At 39.0% G+C, this 19060-nt stretch overlaps 1 protein-coding gene across 2 annotated transcripts; it reads right to left on the bottom strand.

Annotated features, from left to right (window-relative positions):
* Positions 1–532: 532 nt before the first annotated feature.
* ATP5F1C (ATP synthase F1 subunit gamma) lies at positions 533–19028 on the bottom strand. Of its 2 annotated transcripts, none has more exons than XM_045536105.1 (9): positions 18877–19028; positions 12453–12487; positions 9977–10108; positions 7717–7921; positions 6911–7054; positions 6719–6783; positions 4900–5055; positions 4167–4263; positions 533–668 (listed from the first exon to the last, which is right to left on the bottom strand). In XM_045536105.1, the coding sequence occupies exons 1-9, from the start codon at positions 18930–18932 to the stop codon at positions 665–667; spliced, it is 894 nt and encodes a 297-aa protein (XP_045392061.1). In that variant the 5' UTR covers positions 18933–19028; the 3' UTR covers positions 533–664. The 2 variants fall into 2 exon arrangements, with proteins under 2 accessions (XP_045392061.1, XP_045392056.1); XM_045536100.1 differs by lacking the exon at positions 533–668 and adding an exon at positions 1120–1162.
* Between the last annotated feature and the right edge of the window lie 32 nt (positions 19029–19060).

Here is a 19060-nt window from a genome sequence, read left to right on the forward strand (position 1 = left end):
GTAGAGACTTGCCCAAGGATGCTCATTCAACACTTTTGTAGTCGTGAAAAATTGGAAAGCCTATGTTTACCAATAGTTGGATATTTATGTATCAACACGGAATGTCCAAGTTTAAAACTTGACACGTTATAGAACCCTTTCTTGTGAAACCCTTTTTCTTGACTTCCACTTAAGGATGGCAAATTAAATGCACACATACACACTTCCACTCATCCCGTACTCAACTAAAACATCAGCAAAGGGATTTTTTTCAAAAGGCAAAAATCACAAGGGCCAGCACTTCTATTCATTTTACTGACCATTCTTCTAAGGCTGCAGAAGGGCGGAATTCCGGGCTGAGGTGGCCTGCAGTCCCTTCCTTCTGCCTTGGCCCCAGAGGCTGGACTTGCTAAGGTTGGTAGAGAACTATAAAATTGGAAGAAACTCTTAAATGATCTAAAAACTTTTAATAGTAGCATGCTAATATTTTAAAGTATTTTAGCATCATCTCATTTTGAAAAATTTTAACTATTCTTATAAGACAATGATTTTCTTATTTTAAGTTGTTTATTGTAAGATAATTTACAAATATCTTGCTGTCTTCAGTAATTCAAACAATGGAGCAAAAACTTCTGACAAAACAGCGGTAAGTTAAAAACAAATCAGCCAGCTGAATTTTTCTTCTTTACCTGAAAAACAAAGTACAGAACAAGTAAAAATCAAATCATATGTTTTGGGGGAAAAAAACAATGTCAAGAGATAATACATATTTAAGTAGGGTATAAACAACTGAATTTACATAATAAAATGTTACTCTATTCCAGTGATTCTCAAATTTTGATCTGGGGCTCATGAGTGCAAAACTTTTTTCATAATAATGTTATTTGCCTGTTTTATTTTCAAGAGTACACAGTGGAATTCTGCAGAGGCTACCTGATGTATGATATCACAAAAAATTAATACAGAAATAGATAAAAAAGCCCACTAGCATTGCCCAGACGCTCCCACAAGTTGGCCACTACTAAAAATCGGCCCCTGCCAATCTAGATGGCAGAGAAGGAGTTTCACCATTGCTAAATTAGCTTCAATTATATCTAGCCAGGTTTCTTTTCTGAAGAGATATGGGGAAGAATGTGTGAACTTTACCTCTTATCTGAGGATGGAACTTGATTTTCATTAATCCCTGGTTATTATATTAGAAGAAAAAGACAAACACAAAACAAGCAGGTCAAGAAGCAATCCATGCTAGTTAATCACATGTAATTTGCAATTTAAAAGGTCCATTTCTTTACTTGCCACCTTGAGTGTATCATGTAAATACCAAAATATTCCTTTAGAACAGATTCAGTGATTATTATAAAAAGTTATAGATTTCAATCTGGTTAGAAGAAATAAAAATATGTTCATGCAAGTAGAGAAAACTATGAACGTATTTAAGTTACTATTTTTTCTATAAATAGCATACAATATATTTAAAAATTTTAGGCTGACAATACTTGATATTTCAAATATTATGGTTTATTCACATGCATAATTTTATTACTAAATAGCCAAATACGTTTAAAGTTTTGAACCATAATAACTGATAGGTTACGGCCCATGCAAGTCTATTCACATCAGCAATCCCACCTTGGCACTGCACGGTTAACTTTTTATATAAAGATTTACACTACTTTTCTAGAAAACAAAAACTTAATAGTCAATTTCCAATTACCTGGATTGTTTTCTCTAAATTCTCAGTTTTATGTCCCAGTCCCCTTTTCCCCATTTTCCCTTGATTTTGCTACTTTTAAGCCAGGTTTCCCACATTTCTTATCAAGAAGGTCCTTAATTCTGCACATGTATCCTTCACATTCATACCTAACATTCCAAGAGCAAAAAGAACCTTGGGCTCTCTGGATCTCACACAGCCCTGGAGCCTGCAGAACACAGTTCTTCCCCCAGAACTTTTCACACTCACATAACATCCAAGAAGAAATCAGCTTAGCATTTGCAGATGTATGGCAAGGAGATAAAGGATAATCTAAGTATTTAATCCTTGTATTAGTGCCCTGTTACAGATAGGAAAGCTGAGTAACAGAGAAAGAATCTCAGCCAAGTTTATTAAGCTAGACACCATGAGTCTCTTCTAAGATGCTAATAGAACATTGGTGACTGGCTGTGAATGGGTCAGTCCTAATAAAGCCATGCTTAGGAAGTAAAATAAGAGAAGGAAGAAGGATGCTTAGCATAGCAAAGCTGATGGATCCACTAACAACTTTCACGATAGTTTCTGTTGGCTCAATCAGTTCTAGTTGAGTCTCTGGCTTTCTGCCCAGTTTCTACCTTTGAAAGATAACACTTAAGGTCTGCTTTAAATGTCACCTTAGCGATGAACTTTTCCCTAATTCTTAAACATGGACCCACATTTTCACAAACCCAATAAAGTGTTATTTCTCCCGCTTCTGAACTTCCAGTTCTTAATACTCACGTGGCATTTCATTCATTCACTCTGTCTTTCTGAGGAGGTTATGTACCAGGCAATGGGGACAGTGAAGGGAAAAAGACATGGTCTCATCCTAGCCTCAAGAAGCACAGAAATAAAAAGGGAATTCCTGATGCAGTGTTGTAAGAGCTAAGATAAAGGGAAGCACAGGACTCCAAAGAAGGATAACTCAGACTGTGAAGGAGCATCTTCTGGAAGAAAGGGTTCCCCAGCTCAGGAAGGATAAGCTGGAGCCAGGCAGATAAAGAACAGGGAAAGAATGGCGTTTCAGACAAAAGCACATGGCTGAAAGGTGATGTGCTTTTTGGAGGTGAGAAAGAATATGGCATATCTGTAGATTTGGAAGGAAACCAAGGTGGCTGAAGTTCAAGGAAGTGAGAAATGGTTAAGAGATTAGACTGGCAGGAGTGCTGGTGGCCAGAAAACATAAGATGATTACGTAACAGAGAATGGATTCTACTACAATATTTTCCTCACACACTGTCACAAAGATTTGCCATTTTTTTCTGTGAAGGGCCACACAGTAAATATTTTAGGCTTTGGGGATCACACACTGTCTCTCTTTTTAAGAGATAGGGTCTCACTCTGTTGCCCAGACTCTCTCTCTTTTCAACAACCCTTTAAAAATGTAAAAACCATTCTTAGCTCAGGGCCACAGTTTGGCAACCCCTGTTCTGTTGTGATTTCTTACTTAATGTTGTCTTTCCTGTTAAGATTTTTAGCTCTTTGAGGGCAAATACTGTTACCACTGCATCTTCAATGTCTAACAAGGGTCTGGCACTTAAGAGGTGCTCAAAAAAATATTTATTTTAATTCAGAAGAGAAATGACAAGGGTCTACATTAAGGGGAATAAAGAAGGAGAAAGATTCAAGAAAGATTTGGAAGCTAAAACTTAGAGAACTTGGAAACCAATTAGTAGGAGATTAAGAAGGAACCAGTTAAAGATAACTCACTACACGTCTTATCTTTCATCATAATTATCTACATGTTTCTTATCCTGTTAGAATATAAATGCCTTGAAAGAGGATCACGTCTTTAACACTATGCCTAGCACTGTGTTTTGTACAGAGTGGGTATTCACCTTGATTTTTTGAATAAAATTCCCACTGTCTTAACCCATGTTTCATAAACATTAAAATTTCTCAACAACCAAGAAATTTGCTTAAGGAAAGCAGTATACAGTTGTCCCTCCATATCTGCAGATGCAACCAACAGCAGATGGAAAATATTTGAGAAAAAAGACAAAAACAATAAAAAATACAAATAAAAAATCAATACGGTACAACTATTTACATCAATGGTTTATAGATTTACATAAAATAAATCCAAAACCAGCCCTGTAACTAAAAAAAGCGTTATAATTCTTTAGATTCCAAAGACAGATTTTTATAAACGATATTGAATTATCCACATCCTTGTTTCCAGTGCTTTAGGAAAGTGAAAGCTGGCAATATACCTATCTCTAAATAGAAGAAACAAAGCCTGAATGTTTCAGCTGAAACATCAAAATAAACCACAGAGATCCTATTTTTGTCCAATCTTTAGATCCTTAAGAGTAAGGATACAAGATTCAGCAATAAATCATTTCAACTTTAACAGACAAAACAGAACAGAAAACTTGTGAGCATCCAAAGGTTAAACAAGCAGGCACAGGGAGATGAGAACAAAACTCTCTGAAGGCAACAATCTAGGATGACTTACAGAGCTGCAGCACCAGAGATAATTTCAATCAACTCTTTTGTGATGACAGCTTGGCGGGTGCGGTTGAATGTCAAAGTCAATTTATCAATCATCTCAGCTACAAACAAAACAAAAAGGTGAGACAACAAAATCTAAAACCAGAAAAGAATAACTTGTTAATAACTTCTGTTGCTTAATTTAAAAATAAGAGATTGTTTCTTTTTGAGTACCAAAGGTGGCCTCTCAAAAAATTTTATGAAGCTATTGTTACATCTTCAATAGGAGACCTTTTCACAGTACTTGCAAACCCACTATCTATCAAGTGAGACATACTTCCCTATAGGCAGAGAATATTGTGGTAAAGTTTTGTATTTTGACACAGAGTCTCACTCTACTTCCTGGGTTAAAGTGCAGTGGCATCATCATAGGTCACTGCAACCTCAAACTCCTGGGCTCAAGCCATCCTCCTACCTCTGCCCCCTGAGTAGCTGGGACTACAGATACACAGCACTATGCCTGGCTAAAAAAAAAAAAAAAAAAAAATTGTAGAAATGGGATCTTACTATGTTGCTCAGGCTGGTTTTGAGCTCCTTGGTTCAAGGAATCCTCCCTGCCCTGGCCTCCCAAAAGTGTTGGGATTACAGGCATGAGCCACTGCACCCAGCCTATGGTAGTTTCTAGACAACAGACTCCTCAGCACAGAGGCACTGTGTGCACAGAGTTCCTGCTAGCACCCTCTGTACTGTGGGCTTACAAGCGTTCTTGCTGGCGTTGTCCATGGCTGTCATCCTAGCACTCTGCTCACTGGTGGTAGACTCCTTCAAAGAGTAGTAGATGATGTTCGCCAGATTGTATTCTTGGTAATTTTGCAGCACATCAGTATCAATATCATCGTAGATACTCATACTCTCTGTCAAAACAAGTGATGAATTTCTTTGAAGTCATACAGAACAAAGATTTATTTCATCAAAAACAGCTTTACTAGTATAAACCTCTTTTATAATGACAGGGCAGAAGTTACGTAAAATAAATTGAACGAATTGGTTCCAATAATTTCAGCTATTCCCACATTATGGATTATAGCTTATTGTTAGCAAAACATGTGTAACAAAGTGTTTGATATTAAGCATCTACTGCAGATGCTTAAAAATTAAGAAGTCAACATTTAAAGTAATGGCACTAAATCTCATGGTTACCAAGTCCTCTGGACAGTATCTAGCAAGTGCCTGTTACAAAGCCAGCAAGCACTAAGTAAATGGTTTTTTGGGAAAAAAAATTTAAGAATTAAAACCAATATAGTGTAATACAGGTTAAGCATCCCTAATCCAAAAGTTCAATCCCAAATGCTTCAACAATCCCATATTTTTTGAGCACTGACATGACACCACAAGTGGAAATTCCACACCTGACCTCTGGTAATGGGTCACAGTCAAAATTTTCACACCCCAAATTATTACAAATATTGTATAAAATTACCTTCAGGCCATGTGTATAAGGTATACATGAAACATAAATGAATTTTATGTTTAGACTTGGGTCCCATTCCCAAGATATCTCATTATAAATATGCAAATATTCTGAAATCCAAAACACTTCTGGTCCCAAGTATTTCAGATGTGGGATACTCAACCTGTACAATAATTCCAATTTAGCCATTTGATTACTGGAGAAATCTGAATGTATCAATCTGGAAAATGAGAGGGAAAACCTTTCTCAGCACAGGAAAGAGTGGGAGACTCAAGAGTAGAAGCTGGTAGGACTTTTAGGGTTTTTTTTGCTTTCTTGTTATTTTACATTTAAAAATTTTTTTTCTTATATTTTTATAGCAATTAAGAATAAGCTTGAAGAGTTTTAGCTTTAATGCTGCAGACATTTAGCAGCACATTTCAAAATTCATTCATTAAGGTAAAGTGGTAAAATAGTACTTTCGTCAAATTTAAGATGATATTGGTCATAATACCTACTTTATGTATCATGAAGATAGGAAAAAAACACAGCCTATTAAGAATGACATTCCACTGACTGGTGGAGGTTTCCCAATGTCAGAGATATTAAAATGTAAAGACGTATACGCCACAAAATAGATGAAATATAGTATACAGAAGGAGAAAAAAACCTTAGGAAAATAAAATCAGTTTCAGAATATTATTTCTAGGATGCTTCACTAAGCAATGAAGACTACTCAAACAATAAAAGAACTGAGTGGGTCAACGTAAATTGGTTCTGAACTCTGTTCAAATCTCTATTCTATAGCTTATGGTTGTATTGTAGTTAGGTAGAATTCCCACATACAAACCGCAAAGCCGGTTTCTAGCTAGACTCTCAATCCTTAATGCCAGAAGATCTAATGAACCTCAATAAATATTTATTTGTTCAATTAATGAAGGAATGTAGTAAGAGTTGTCCAATAGTGACTGAATTCAGGTAACATGGAAGTCACTAATACATGGTGCTTCTTAGAAGTAGCCCCCAATCATTTTGCTATAGTTACAACAGGATGTCCTGACAGACACTATTTTCCTTAATCTGTCCACTCTACATGTAAATATACTTCTCATATAAATACAACTTACCAGCACTTGCAATGGTGTTAAGGGAGAAGATGGGTTTTTCTTCTGTCTTATAGGAGATGACAGACCTAAAAATGACAAAAACAAATGTAAATCTCAAAATAATTTTTAAACTATCAAGTAGACATTCAGTTATTTCAAAATATGAGCAAAAACATGAACATAAAAAAACTTTGATTTGTAAATTTTTCTTGCCTGAACCGATTAAAGATGATAGAGCCCTCATCAAACTCATATCCAGAATTTAGTAACTCAAGGGCAATGACGGACGCATCTCCAAAAGTAGGGGGCTTTCTTCCCACTTCTTTGAATGTCACCAGAAACTGGTCAGAATGAGTCCTATGAGAAAATGAAGAGATCAGATTTTTCATACAGAAGTTAAAAACAAACAAGAAAAGCAAGAATTTTTTATATGCAATAGTTTAACAGAATACTTCTGCTGAAAGAACACAGGGAACAAAAAAAAATATATCACCATGGATCAAGGTTTTTTGGGCGTGTGGGTTGTTATCCGGGTTCCCTCAGTTAAGCTGCTCCACACATTATCACGATTATGCTGTTCCTGCAGCACTTGCAAAGAACTAAGGACTAAAAATTAGGCCTTTCTTGTTTTCTATTCTCTTTGCCTGCATTTCTCTCCTAATCTGAATGAACTACTGTTCACTGCTAACATTTCCAGGCTGTAACTGCTCCACAGATTCTATGTTTGTCTTAATGCCAATAGCTTTTAATATTCCCATCATATTCAATTTATGGTTTAGATGGAGGAGAAGCAAAAGAAAGTAGAAAACGGGAAATATATATTTATATACCAATATATCCTGGGAAAAGTAACAATGAAACCAAAAGCTCTCTGGGAGTATACCAAAAAAGGTACCCAAGAAAGACAATTTGCTTAAATAAACTATCCAAGAAACTTTTGATAATTTATCAAAACTTTTCATGAAACATTTCTTAATGCTTGTATCTGTATGAACACGAGCAATATATGTTTAAATTACCTGTGAAGTATGCCCCTGATTTTATCGCCAACTCCAACAATCATAACTTCTTTCCCGGCTGCTGTGAGCGTAGCCACCTCACTTTTCATCTGCTTAGCAACCGAGGAATGGATGGCGCCACAAAGCCCTCTATCTGAGGACACACCAATAAGGAGGTGCTTCTTCTTGTCTTCAGGCACCTTAATATCAGCTTTTTCATACAGAGCTTAAAAACAAACAAAAAAAAGCAAGAATTTTTTTATAGGCAATTTATACTAAATATAGTAATAATCCCCAATTTACAAAAGAGCTGGCTATTTTCAAAATTACATTTAAACTAGCACAATGAAAAGTGTCTGTGTACTTATTCTGTTTACAAGGCTGAAAACCATAAAGGTTTAAATCCCTATGTAACAAAAGATCCTAAGAGTCAATTCATGGCCAATTAATCTTAAATACTGACCAAAAGAAATATCTAGTACAATTAAAGAACTTGTAAAGAGGCCAGACTTACAGAGGTACCTACTTACATAGATATCAGACTTCTAAAGAACGCAAACCTCCAGTACACAACCAAAAAAGTAGAAAGTATTTACTGAGCAGCTCATATAATCTGCGTATGAAATTCTTAGAGCCCAGGCTGGAGTGTAATCATAGCTCACTGTAACCTCAAATTCCTGGGCTCAAATAATTCTCCTGCTTCAGCCTCCCGAGTAGCTAGGACTACAGGTGCACACCACCATGTCTGGCTAACCAATGTTTACCGAGCCACCAACCACATTCTTCATATTGTGCTAGGCAGAGAACATGACTCATGAGAGCAAACGGTTTGGAGCTGGTAAGGATGGCTAATACCGAACCCATTAACTCTGCTTTGTACCAAAATACGGCACTTTTAAAGCAAGGAACCATTTCAACTGAGGCCTATTATTATTTTCTTACATAAAATTTTCTTCAGCAGTATAAATGTATGTTTAAAAAGATATATAAGGCCAGGCACAGTGGTGTGTGCCTATAGTCCCAGCTACTCGGGAGGACTGCTTAAGCCTAAGAATGTGAGACCAGCTTGGGCAACACAGACACCATCTCAAAATAAAACAACAACAAAAAAGTAAGATATGAGAGAGCACAAGAAAATTATTGCCCAAGGTAATGCTACATCTAATATTAATACATATATTATCTTCAATTTGGAAATAAGCAAATTTTGCTTTTCAAGTTGATATTCAAACATTCCACTTATGTATGCTGTTGGTGAGATCCATCTTCCTTCAGCTCACGTTCATTTGTTCATTAAGCACCTACAGTGAGTCAGCTGGCACTGTTCTAGGTGCCCAGGACACAAGAATGAAGCCAATATTCTAGGAGGGGAGTCAAATAATAAAACAAGCCAACAAGGACACAATGTATCAGGTAATGACATATATGAGAAAAAAATAAAGGTGCAATCCAAGTACATGAAGTGATGAACGGAGATGCCACCTGGGATAAGGCAGCTTGAGCAGGCCTTTCATGGAAGTGGCATTTGGGTGGAAACCTGACTGAGGTGAGGGGCGGGAGCAGTCTGCCCGTGGGAAGCCCCCGCAGCAGTGCGGGCAGGGGAGGTATGGCAGTTAGAGGCCAGAGACTGAGCAGCAGGGACTTGACTACTGTGGAAATACTCCTTTGGGAAGAGACAAGCCCCAAACTGAAAATCTGGATGGCCCTGAGATAACGTTATTGAGTGGTAGATAAATGGGGGTTCACTGTATAATTTTCCCATAATACTAAGTTAAAATTCTCTTAGGTGGCCTTAATTCAGATAATGGAAGAGTTATGATAGAAAACAGAATTACAGGTTAAAATGGGAACTTTCCACCTCTTTACAATTTTGCTTATTTCCAAGACTAATTTGTAATCAAAGCAGTACAAAAGCATCTAAAAACAAAATACAAATTCTTTTTTTAACTGCTATGTCACTTCTCCATTAAGAAGACTATACTGGCTTTGATGCCGAACCACATAGGTTCAAATAGAGGTTTTTTGTCCCTTATATGTGATCTTGGGCAAGTTACTTAACTTGAGCATGCTTCAGTTTTCCTCATCTGCAAAGCAGGGACTCTAACAGTTCCTATCTGCACAGGGTTGCTATGAGGACATGTCAAGTGCATATACATGAAAAGTGTGTACAGGTAAGGTACCAAAATAGGGCTGGCATCACCATAAGCACTAAATAAAAGTCATCAGGAATCTTCTTTAGGTTAAATACTTCTTTGTAATTTGTAAATTACTCTTCTCTTACCCAAAGATCCTATTCCATACACTCGAGCTGGTTTCAGCTCCCTCTCAGCTCGGGAATATTTTGCTGCTGCTACCATTTTCATAGACTTGGTGATTTTCTGGATGTTTTTGATGGACTTTAGTCGCCTGGTAACTGAAAAATAGAAGTGCTGTGTTAAGACAAAGGAATTATAATTTCATTGTGAATTTACTGAAATATTTTTCTAAAGTGCAAGGTAGGATTGGTCTAGCTCTTAGACCAACAATAAACAGCATGACGTTAAACCAGTTTTTTTTTTTTTTTTTTTTTTTTTTGAGACAGGGTCTTACTCTGTTGCCCTGGCTAGAGTACAGTGACATCATCACAGTTCACTGGAACCTCATATTCCTGGGCTCAAGCCATCTTCCTGCCTCAGCCTCCCAAGTAGCTGGGACTATAAGTGCATGTCACCACACCCAGCTAAGTTTTTTGTAGAGACAGGGTCTCGCTCTTGTTCCAGCTGTAAACCAGTCTTAATGTTAGAACTAGTACTGATAAAAGAAGGGCAAGGCCACAGGTGTGGTGGTTCACACCTGTAATCCCAGCACTCTGGGAGGCAAAGGCAGGAGGATGCTTGAGCTCAGGAGTTCACGACTAGCCTGAACAAGAGTGAGACCCCATCTGTACTAAAAATAGAAAAAAAAAAAACCCCACAAAATACTAGCTAGGCATGGTGGCACACACCTGTAGTCCCAGCTATTAACAAGGCTGAGGCAGAAGGATCACTTGAGCCCAGGAGTTGGAGGTTGCAGTGAGCTATCATGATGCCACTGTATAGCCAGGTTGACAGAGTGAGACTCTGTCCCCCACCCCCCCAAAAAAAGGGCAAGACTAGCTGTTACTTAAAACAAACAATGCCAATGTAAGAGAACAGCATAATATACATTCAAAATATTAAATGTATTGAAAATGGCCTTATCCACATATTCCATAACGTTATTTTTATATACACATACACAAACAGTATAATTTTTTTCTATTAGGTTATTAAGTACCGAATGTCCAATTTCCTTAAGTACTACGTTTGACAGTTGATATCTCTGACATTTCACTTTGACACATTTTTTTTTTTTATTGTGAAGGTACATCTCATTCTTTCAAATGCACATTTTGGCTTGTGATTACCTTTCCATTTCTTTAAGAGCAATTTTTGTGAAAACATGGATAAGTAAAAAATTAACATTATTTTTGAATATGAGTTCCATTGTGGAACCAATGCAGCACAGACAGCTTGAAATATCATCAAAGTGTTACGGGGAGGATATGACGAATGAATGCACAGTATGTCAACGGTTTGAGCAGTTCTGTTCTGGTGATTTTAATCTTGAAAATAAGCCACATGGGCAACCTGAGACCAATGTGCATAACGATGAGCTGAAAGCTGTAGCTGAAGTGAATCCATCCCAACCTACACGTGAATTAGCAGCAAGGTTTGACATTACTATTCCAACAACATTGGACCATGTGAAACAAATCTGTAAGGTAAAGAAGCTGGATAGATGGGTACCACATGAATTAAACGAGTGTCAGAAGAGAAACTGTCTTGAAGCTTGCCTTTTTTTGCTGTCACAACATAAAGGTGAGCCATTTCTACACTATATCGTTATGTGTGATGACAAATGGATTCTTTCTGACAATTGCAAGCATTTGGCACAATGGTTGGATAAAGATGAAGTGCCAAAATGCAGTCCATAACCGAATATTCAACAAGAAAAGTTAATGGCGTCTGGTGGTCCAGTGCTTGTATTATCCACTACAGCTTCATGAAACCTGGTCAATCCATGACAGCGGGTGATTACTGCAACCAATTGGATGAAATGATGGGGATGTCTGCGATGAAGTAGCTGAGATAGGTCAATCGTGACAAGTCAGTCCTCTTGCAACACCACATGTCGAAAAGAACATCGCTGCTCAAGCTACAGAGGCTAGACTTGGAAACTCTATCATTCACCGTATTCACCAGACCTTGCACCAACTGACTACCACTTCTTCCAGGGAAAAATATTCAATTCTCAACAAGCTGTGGAAAACGCCTTTTGCAATTTCATCGCCACTCGCTCTCCAGGCTTCTTCACTGCTGGCATAAGCAAGCTAACGTTAGGACAGCAAAACTGTGTCGATAGTTTAGGCACATACTTTGATTCACTGTACTGCTTCTTGTTTGAGATATAATAAACTTAACTTCTAAATTTGAAATCAGACATTTCATATTTAATGACCTAATAGTTATAGCATTATCATTCTAAAGATAACAGAATCAGAATACAACTTTCTCATGTGCCACCTCCTACTGGTCTTTTCCTAAACAAGTTCAATGTCACACATACAGCATAGATACATTCTGTCAGTTTTCACCAAATATATATGTATAGTAGGCCAAAGTAGTATATTTTTAAGTATTTATTTGGCAAAATTTAGTTTTTCTTAATTTATATATTGAAACAAACAGCATACTTACTATCTTTCAAAGTTGCCATATTTCGAACTTGGACCCTGAGAATAAAAGTTTCAAGAATGTAAGAAAAAAACTTTCAGAGTTAATGTAATTATTTAAACAATACCCCATAAAGAAACAATCTATCAAATACAGGACTCTGAATGTATAGGAACAGACTCATCTACATATTTAAATTCCTTAATATTAATACCAAACCCTGTATCAAAGGTGTTTTCTTTGGCCTCGCTCTAACATCTGCCTCTCACGGGAACCACAACTGCATTCATAAATGCTCCATTTCCCCCTCCATATCCTATATCCTACCTGTATCCCTCCATACCAGCAAAGTCCTTCCCCTCGTGAGGCTGTCCAATGACAGTTCAAATCAAGGTCAGCCACCTATAAAAAGCAACCCTGCCTTCCTTAGTTCACAGCAACCTTTTTAAATAACACTTAGAGTCAATGATACAGTCCACCATGGCCACATGTGTGAAAGTACAGTTTATTTGAACTGATTTTTCATTTTTTCAATTCAATTCCATAAACATCTACTAAGCAGCTTCTATGTTTCAGGCACTGGTGACTAAGACATGGTCTCTGATCACAAGAAGCATATTATTATCTCATAATGAATGTGCTAATGCACAAAAGTCAAAATGATTAGACTTACATGTTAGTGTAAGATGAATGAGAGAGTCCCTGCCCTAGTAAGGAAGACATGTGAAAACATATTAAATTATCTCTTTGCCTTTGAATCCACACAAACTACCTGTCTTGGCAGGCAAAGCTTCGTGGGAGAATTGAAGAATCAGTAAATTCGTGCATACAGGAGGGCCTACGGAGGGCATACCCAGGAACAGGATGTAGTTTTCAAAGATGATGTCATGTTCAGGGAACAGTGAGAAACAGCAGAAGGGGAAGCTGGAGACATGGGCTGGGCTTAAATGTCACTTTATATTTAAACATTAAGAAGGAAATCAGTTTAAATACTACTTTGTAGGTAGGAGGAAAACAATGAATGTTTACAAGCCCACAGATCAGGTTAGTGTTTCAGCAATGGATCTCAGATGGCAGTGACAAGCATGAAATGAGGTTGGAATACCGATGAACACTGAAGACATGGAGACATGGGCTGGTGCAGCTTCCAGACAAGAAACAGCAAGAACCTGGATGGAGATGTCAGCAAAGCAACAGGAGACTGATTTGAGAGTAAATTTTTAGTAGAAAGGAAAACAATAAGAATGCTTTAAGGTCAGTGGATGGTGACTAATATCTCTTGTGAGCACAGATACAAAAATCCTCAACAATGCATTGGCAAATTGATGAGGATGTGGAGCAAAAAGAACTCTTGTTGACTGCTGGCAAGGATGTGAAATTGAAGATGGAAACCTTCAATTTCCAACTTCGGAAGATGTTTTGGCAGTTTCTTACAAAACTAAACATACTGTTAACGTATGACCCAACAATCATGTTCTTCCTAGGTATTTACCCAACTGAGCTGAAAACTTATGTCCACACAAAACCTACACACAAGTGTTTAAAACAGCTCTACTCACAACTGCTAAAAACTGGAAGCAACAAAGATGTCCTTCAATGTGAATAAACAGATAACCTAACTCTCGTACACCCATACAATGGAGTATTACTCAGCAAAAAAACAAATGAGCTATCAAGCCATAAAAAGACATGGAGAAACCTTAAGTACATTGCTAAGTGAAAGAAGGCACCGGGGAAAAAGACTATCTACTATATGATCCTAACTATGACACAAGCCAGAAAAGACAAGACTATAGCAACAGTAAAGAGACTGGTGGTTGTTAGGGTTTTGGGGAGAGTGGAGGAGAGCTTTCTGGGGCAGTGAAGCTGTCCTGCATGATACTGTAATGGTGGATACATGTCATTATGGGTTTGTCAAAACCCACAGAACCGTGTAACAAAAAGAGTGAATCTTAATAAAACTATGGACTCTAGTTATTAACAATGTACCAAGGCCAGCCATGGTAGCAGGTGCCTGTAGTTCCAGCTACTTGGGAGGCTGAGGCAGGAGGATGGCTTGAGCCCAAGAGTTTGAGGCTGCAGTGAGCTCTGATCATGCCACCACACTCTAGGCTGGGAGACCTCCTCTCTTAAAAAAAAAAAAAAGTAGCAATATGATTCATTAATTGTAGCATATATACTACTCTAAAGCAAGATGTTAATAATAGGGCAAACTGTCCAGAGTGGCACTCTCTGTACTAAATGCCCAATTTTCTACAAAAAGTAGTCTATTAATTATAATTTTAAACATGCAGGTTATTAAATGATACATGTTATATGTTCTCATTTTTGTGCTATGTGTTTATGTACATAAAAATAAGTCTGGGGCTGGGCAGTGTGGCTCATGCCTGTGATCCCAGCACTTTGGGAGGCCAAAGTGGGAGGATTGCTTGAGCCCAGGAGTTGAAGACCAGCCTGGGCAACATAGTGAGACCCCATCTCTACAAAAATTAAAAAATTCAGCCAGGCATAAGTAGTGGCATGTACCTGTAGTCCTACCTAGTCAGGTGACTAAGGCAGGAGGATCACTTGAGCCCAGGAGTTTGAGGCTGTAGTTAAAAAAAAAAAAGTCTGGAAGGTCATAACCAAAACAGTTAATTAAAAAAAAAAATCTCTTAATTATCCAGCTCAATACTAGTAATACTCAGCCATAAACAAAAATAAAGAAAATAAGAGGAAGGGAACTATATGGAAAATATTAGGTTTGGTTTTAAGAATGGATCTACTAAAGGAAAAGATAAAAGCTGGCAAATACTGACAACTGCTGCTATTTCAGAGTGTAGACTATCTGACATAATGACTGTTCTAGTAACAACAATTTCTCATAATGGCACTTGAAAAGTAACATAATTTTTTGGCCAACTTTCCTTTTTCAGTATAGTAATGACTTTCCCCCCAGAACACTCTAAATTTATCAGCTATAACAAATGACATTTGGATGTTACGGTTTTAGGCAGACACTTCAATTTAACTGACACCAGTTTCTAGTCAGAGAATACCATATGGAACGAAATTTGATTTGCATACCATATGCGGACAAACACAGAATGTTTGGAGTTCCGTAAGTATTCCAAGTGAGAGGTACAAAGAGGAAGCACCTTCTGTGATTCTTCATGCTGTGCGCATGCCCTAATTTCACGTGTTTTGAAGCTCTCGTGTGTAGCTTTCATTTAGCTCTGAAGATGTTTATGTTACTACTTTATTTTTTAAATACAATTTGAGTGCAGCACAGGCATGAGCTAATCGAACTCTCTTTAGGGATGGCTTGCTTTACTGAATATACTATTTTGGCAAATGAGAAGATAAAGAATGCTCTGACTCACTGCATCATGTCCCGAGAAATCCTCAGAAGACTGAGAAACAGTGGAATGCATAAATTCAGGAGATAGAAAAATCAAACAGGTTGTGGATTACCATTACCTACCATGACCACACAGCATTGCTACATGAGCTGACAGCAGTGGGGAAAGGACTCAAAATCATAAGTACATCTAATTCTGACACCAAATGTGTAAAAGTCCATCATCTGCCCCGCCACCCAGAACATCTCCCTCACACTTCTCCAACCCTCACCCACAACTGTATCTTCTTTTCCTCCTTTGGCAAGTATAAAAACCTCCTTACATTATATTTATGTAATAACTGTATTTATAAACTCGTTTTTATTTTTCAATTGATATATAGTATTTGGATCCATGCCAGCATTTCTCCCACTGTTCTAGGTTCTTTGCAAATACTCCTTAAACCCTCACACTAACCCAATGAATTGTATACTTTCATCACCTCCATTTAAAGCTGTGGTCCCCAATCCCCAGGCTGCAGAGCTCCGCCCCTGCCCCCCCCTCCAGCTCCTACTGTCTATGGAAAAACTGTCTTCCATGAACCAGTCCCTTGTGCCAAAAAGGTTGGGGACCTCTGATTTAAAGGATGAGGAACCAGTGGTAAAGACACTAAGTAACTTGCCCACGGTCACACAGCCAGTAAGTGGCAATTAGGATTCAAATCTCAAGAGTCAGGCAGTTGGCTTCAGAGTCCAACTCTTACTACACAGAACCACACTCTACCACCTTACTTTGTAATTTACCAGTAAATATCTGCTCTCATGCTTTCAGATGACAACCTGCCTTTTCTCCACTGAGATGCCACTCTCTTCTTTTCAGTGTATATTGTTTAATTTATGAACATTGATATCCTATTATAAATAATTATATTGAACACTAAAAAAATAGAAATGTGTTTTTCCCAGATTTGAAGACAGTAAAATCAGGGACTCTTTTTCTCAAATGTTTAATTTCCACCTTCTTAAATGCAACTTAAAAATAACTTCCAAAAAGTTAGGGCATTTTGCCGATACCTAAACAACTATTAAAATAACTTCACCATGATTTTAATTAAGACTGATGTTTACTTTGTTAGCAAGTAAACCTCCCTAAAAAAACCTATAATATTAACAGATGGCACTTTTAAAAGCTTTCAATAATCAAAACAGAAACCAAGGAAATGCCTCTTCATGGTTCAGTGAAGGCAAAGGTAGTTTTCCCCCTTCCAAATTAATTCTGTGGAATGTGAAACATTAAGATGTTTTTAACTTCTGAATTCAAAAGGCAATTATAATTAATGGGAAGAGGAAGGGCAGAAAAGGTGGAAAAGACATGAAGCATCAACAGTGATGGACTATGTGAAAAGAGGGCAGAATATGCTTTCCATAGGGTGAACACTGATGTTTGACCATTTAAATCCAGTATTCCACAGGGATTAAGGTCAGGACTATGACCTTTATCTGCTGATTGAGGTTCCAATTTAGGCTCCTAACAGCAGACTGAGAGCTCTTTGGGAGACTGAGGAGGGAGGATCACTTGCTTCCAGGAGTTCGAGACCAGCCTGGGCAACATAGCAAGACCCTGTCTCTAATGCATAGCAAGAGAAGGACAGGAGAGCTAATGTCTGCTGAGCACCACTGCATGCCAGCAAGATCCTGTCTCTAATGCATAGCAAGAGGAGAAGGACAGGAGAGCTAATGTCTGCTGAGCCCCACTGCATGCCAGCAAGATCCTGTCTCTAATGCATAGCAAGAGGAGAAGGACAGGAGAGCTAATGTCTGCTGAGCACCACTGCATGCCAGAAACTGTCCCAGGAAGCTGAGACGGTATCTATTTGTCCATCACCACATTTTAGCACTTTCCATAGCATCAAATGGTGCAGAGTAGGCACCCAGCAAATGTCTACTGAGTCGTTAACAAATGGGACAACCTGCACAATGAAGAGTTCAACTATAAAGTGACTTAATTGCCATGAATATTCTTTTTCAATATTAAAAAAGACTCTGAAGGCCAATCCACCAAGAATTTTATGTAGATAATTCACATCAGATTTAATTACTTCAGTACATCAAAAATCTTTGTGTATTGCTGTAAGTTCTTTGCTTAATGAAAAATGTATCTATTTCAATTAATGCTTTAAAGTCCCTTCACGTGAATTAGGATACAAAAATCTACTTTAGCTCTGTAGCTTCTTAGAAATCCTCCATACTGCAAAACCAAGCGAGTGCCAGGACACAGGCTACAGCTTATAATCCCCTTAGCACCGCGTGTGAAATTCTTCCATACTGTCAAGCTTCAAAACATGTCATCCTATTATACAGTATCCCCCACAAACCAACTGTTATCTGTCCATTCCTAGGCCCTTTAACATACATCCCCCCCCTCAACTAATGCTTACAATTCTCCAAACTTGTAGCACCCTTTACCTGCATGGCAGTTAATAAACGCCACTTAAAGCCTCTCTCTCTCCTCCTCCTCAGGACCTTGGGATAATTTCATGACCTTGCAAGGTTACTGCTTCAGCTAAATGACTTCGAGATAGTAGCAGGTGTCTTTCCTGTCGCCGCTAACAGATCTCTAAGGTCCCTTCTGCACCAAGACGACCATCAGCGCATGAGGGCACACATTTTGTTCGCCTCAAGGACATAAAGCACAACGGAACCTTCCGCTAGGCTTTTTCCCAGGTCCCCCCGCCATCTCACGGGCCCTGCTAAAGACTCCCCGAGACCTGGAGCCCGGCTCGCAGCTGGAGCTCAGGAAGAAATAAATTTACTGGCTGAATGAACCCAACACCGCCTTGGCATGAATTCGGCCTAAGGTCGCAGTCCCCAGGGCCCGGATGACCCCTCCAGCCGCAGGGGACGCGGCGTGACCTTGCTCCACCGGAGCCCAGCCCCGGCCCCCGCGCGCCCTTCCGGGCTCGAAGTCGCTTCCCGCAGCCCGGCCGCCCTGGGCCTCTGCGGGCGAGTGGCCTCCCCCGGACCCGCCAGCCCGGGCCTGCCCCGCGCGCCCTGACCCCTCCTCCACCCCATCCGACCGAGCCCTTCCTTGCCTCGCAGTCCTCCCGCTCCGCCCGCAACCTGCCGTACCATTGCGGCTGCAAGGCCCAGGCCGAGACCCCCGCGACGCCCGCCCGAGAGAACATCGTGGTAGCAGCCCTGCTGAAGGTCGGTCAGACAGGCCTCACAGCGCATGCGCGGAGGCTTCCCACACGCCCCTCCCACCTCGCTGTCTCCTGCAGTCTCGCTTCCTCGCGCCAAACCGAGGGAAGTC

This window comes from Lemur catta, chromosome 1, assembly GCF_020740605.2.
Source record: "Lemur catta isolate mLemCat1 chromosome 1, mLemCat1.pri, whole genome shotgun sequence".
NCBI classification, from domain to species: domain Eukaryota; kingdom Metazoa; phylum Chordata; class Mammalia; order Primates; family Lemuridae; genus Lemur; species Lemur catta.

Excerpts from the sequence above, each read along its gene's own strand:
- ATP5F1C (XM_045536100.1), bottom strand. The coding sequence starts at position 18,932 with ATGTTCTCTCGGGCGGGCGTCGCGGGGGTCTCGGCCTGGGCCTTGCAG. Across the intron at positions 7,922-9,976 it reads GTATGGAATAGGATCTTTGG|CTCTGTATGAAAAAGCTGAT; the intron begins GTAAGAGAAGAG and ends TTTGTTTTTAAG. Across the intron at positions 7,055-7,716 it reads ATCAGGGGCATACTTCACAG|GACTCATTCTGACCAGTTTC; the intron begins GTAATTTAAACA and ends ATTTTCTCATAG.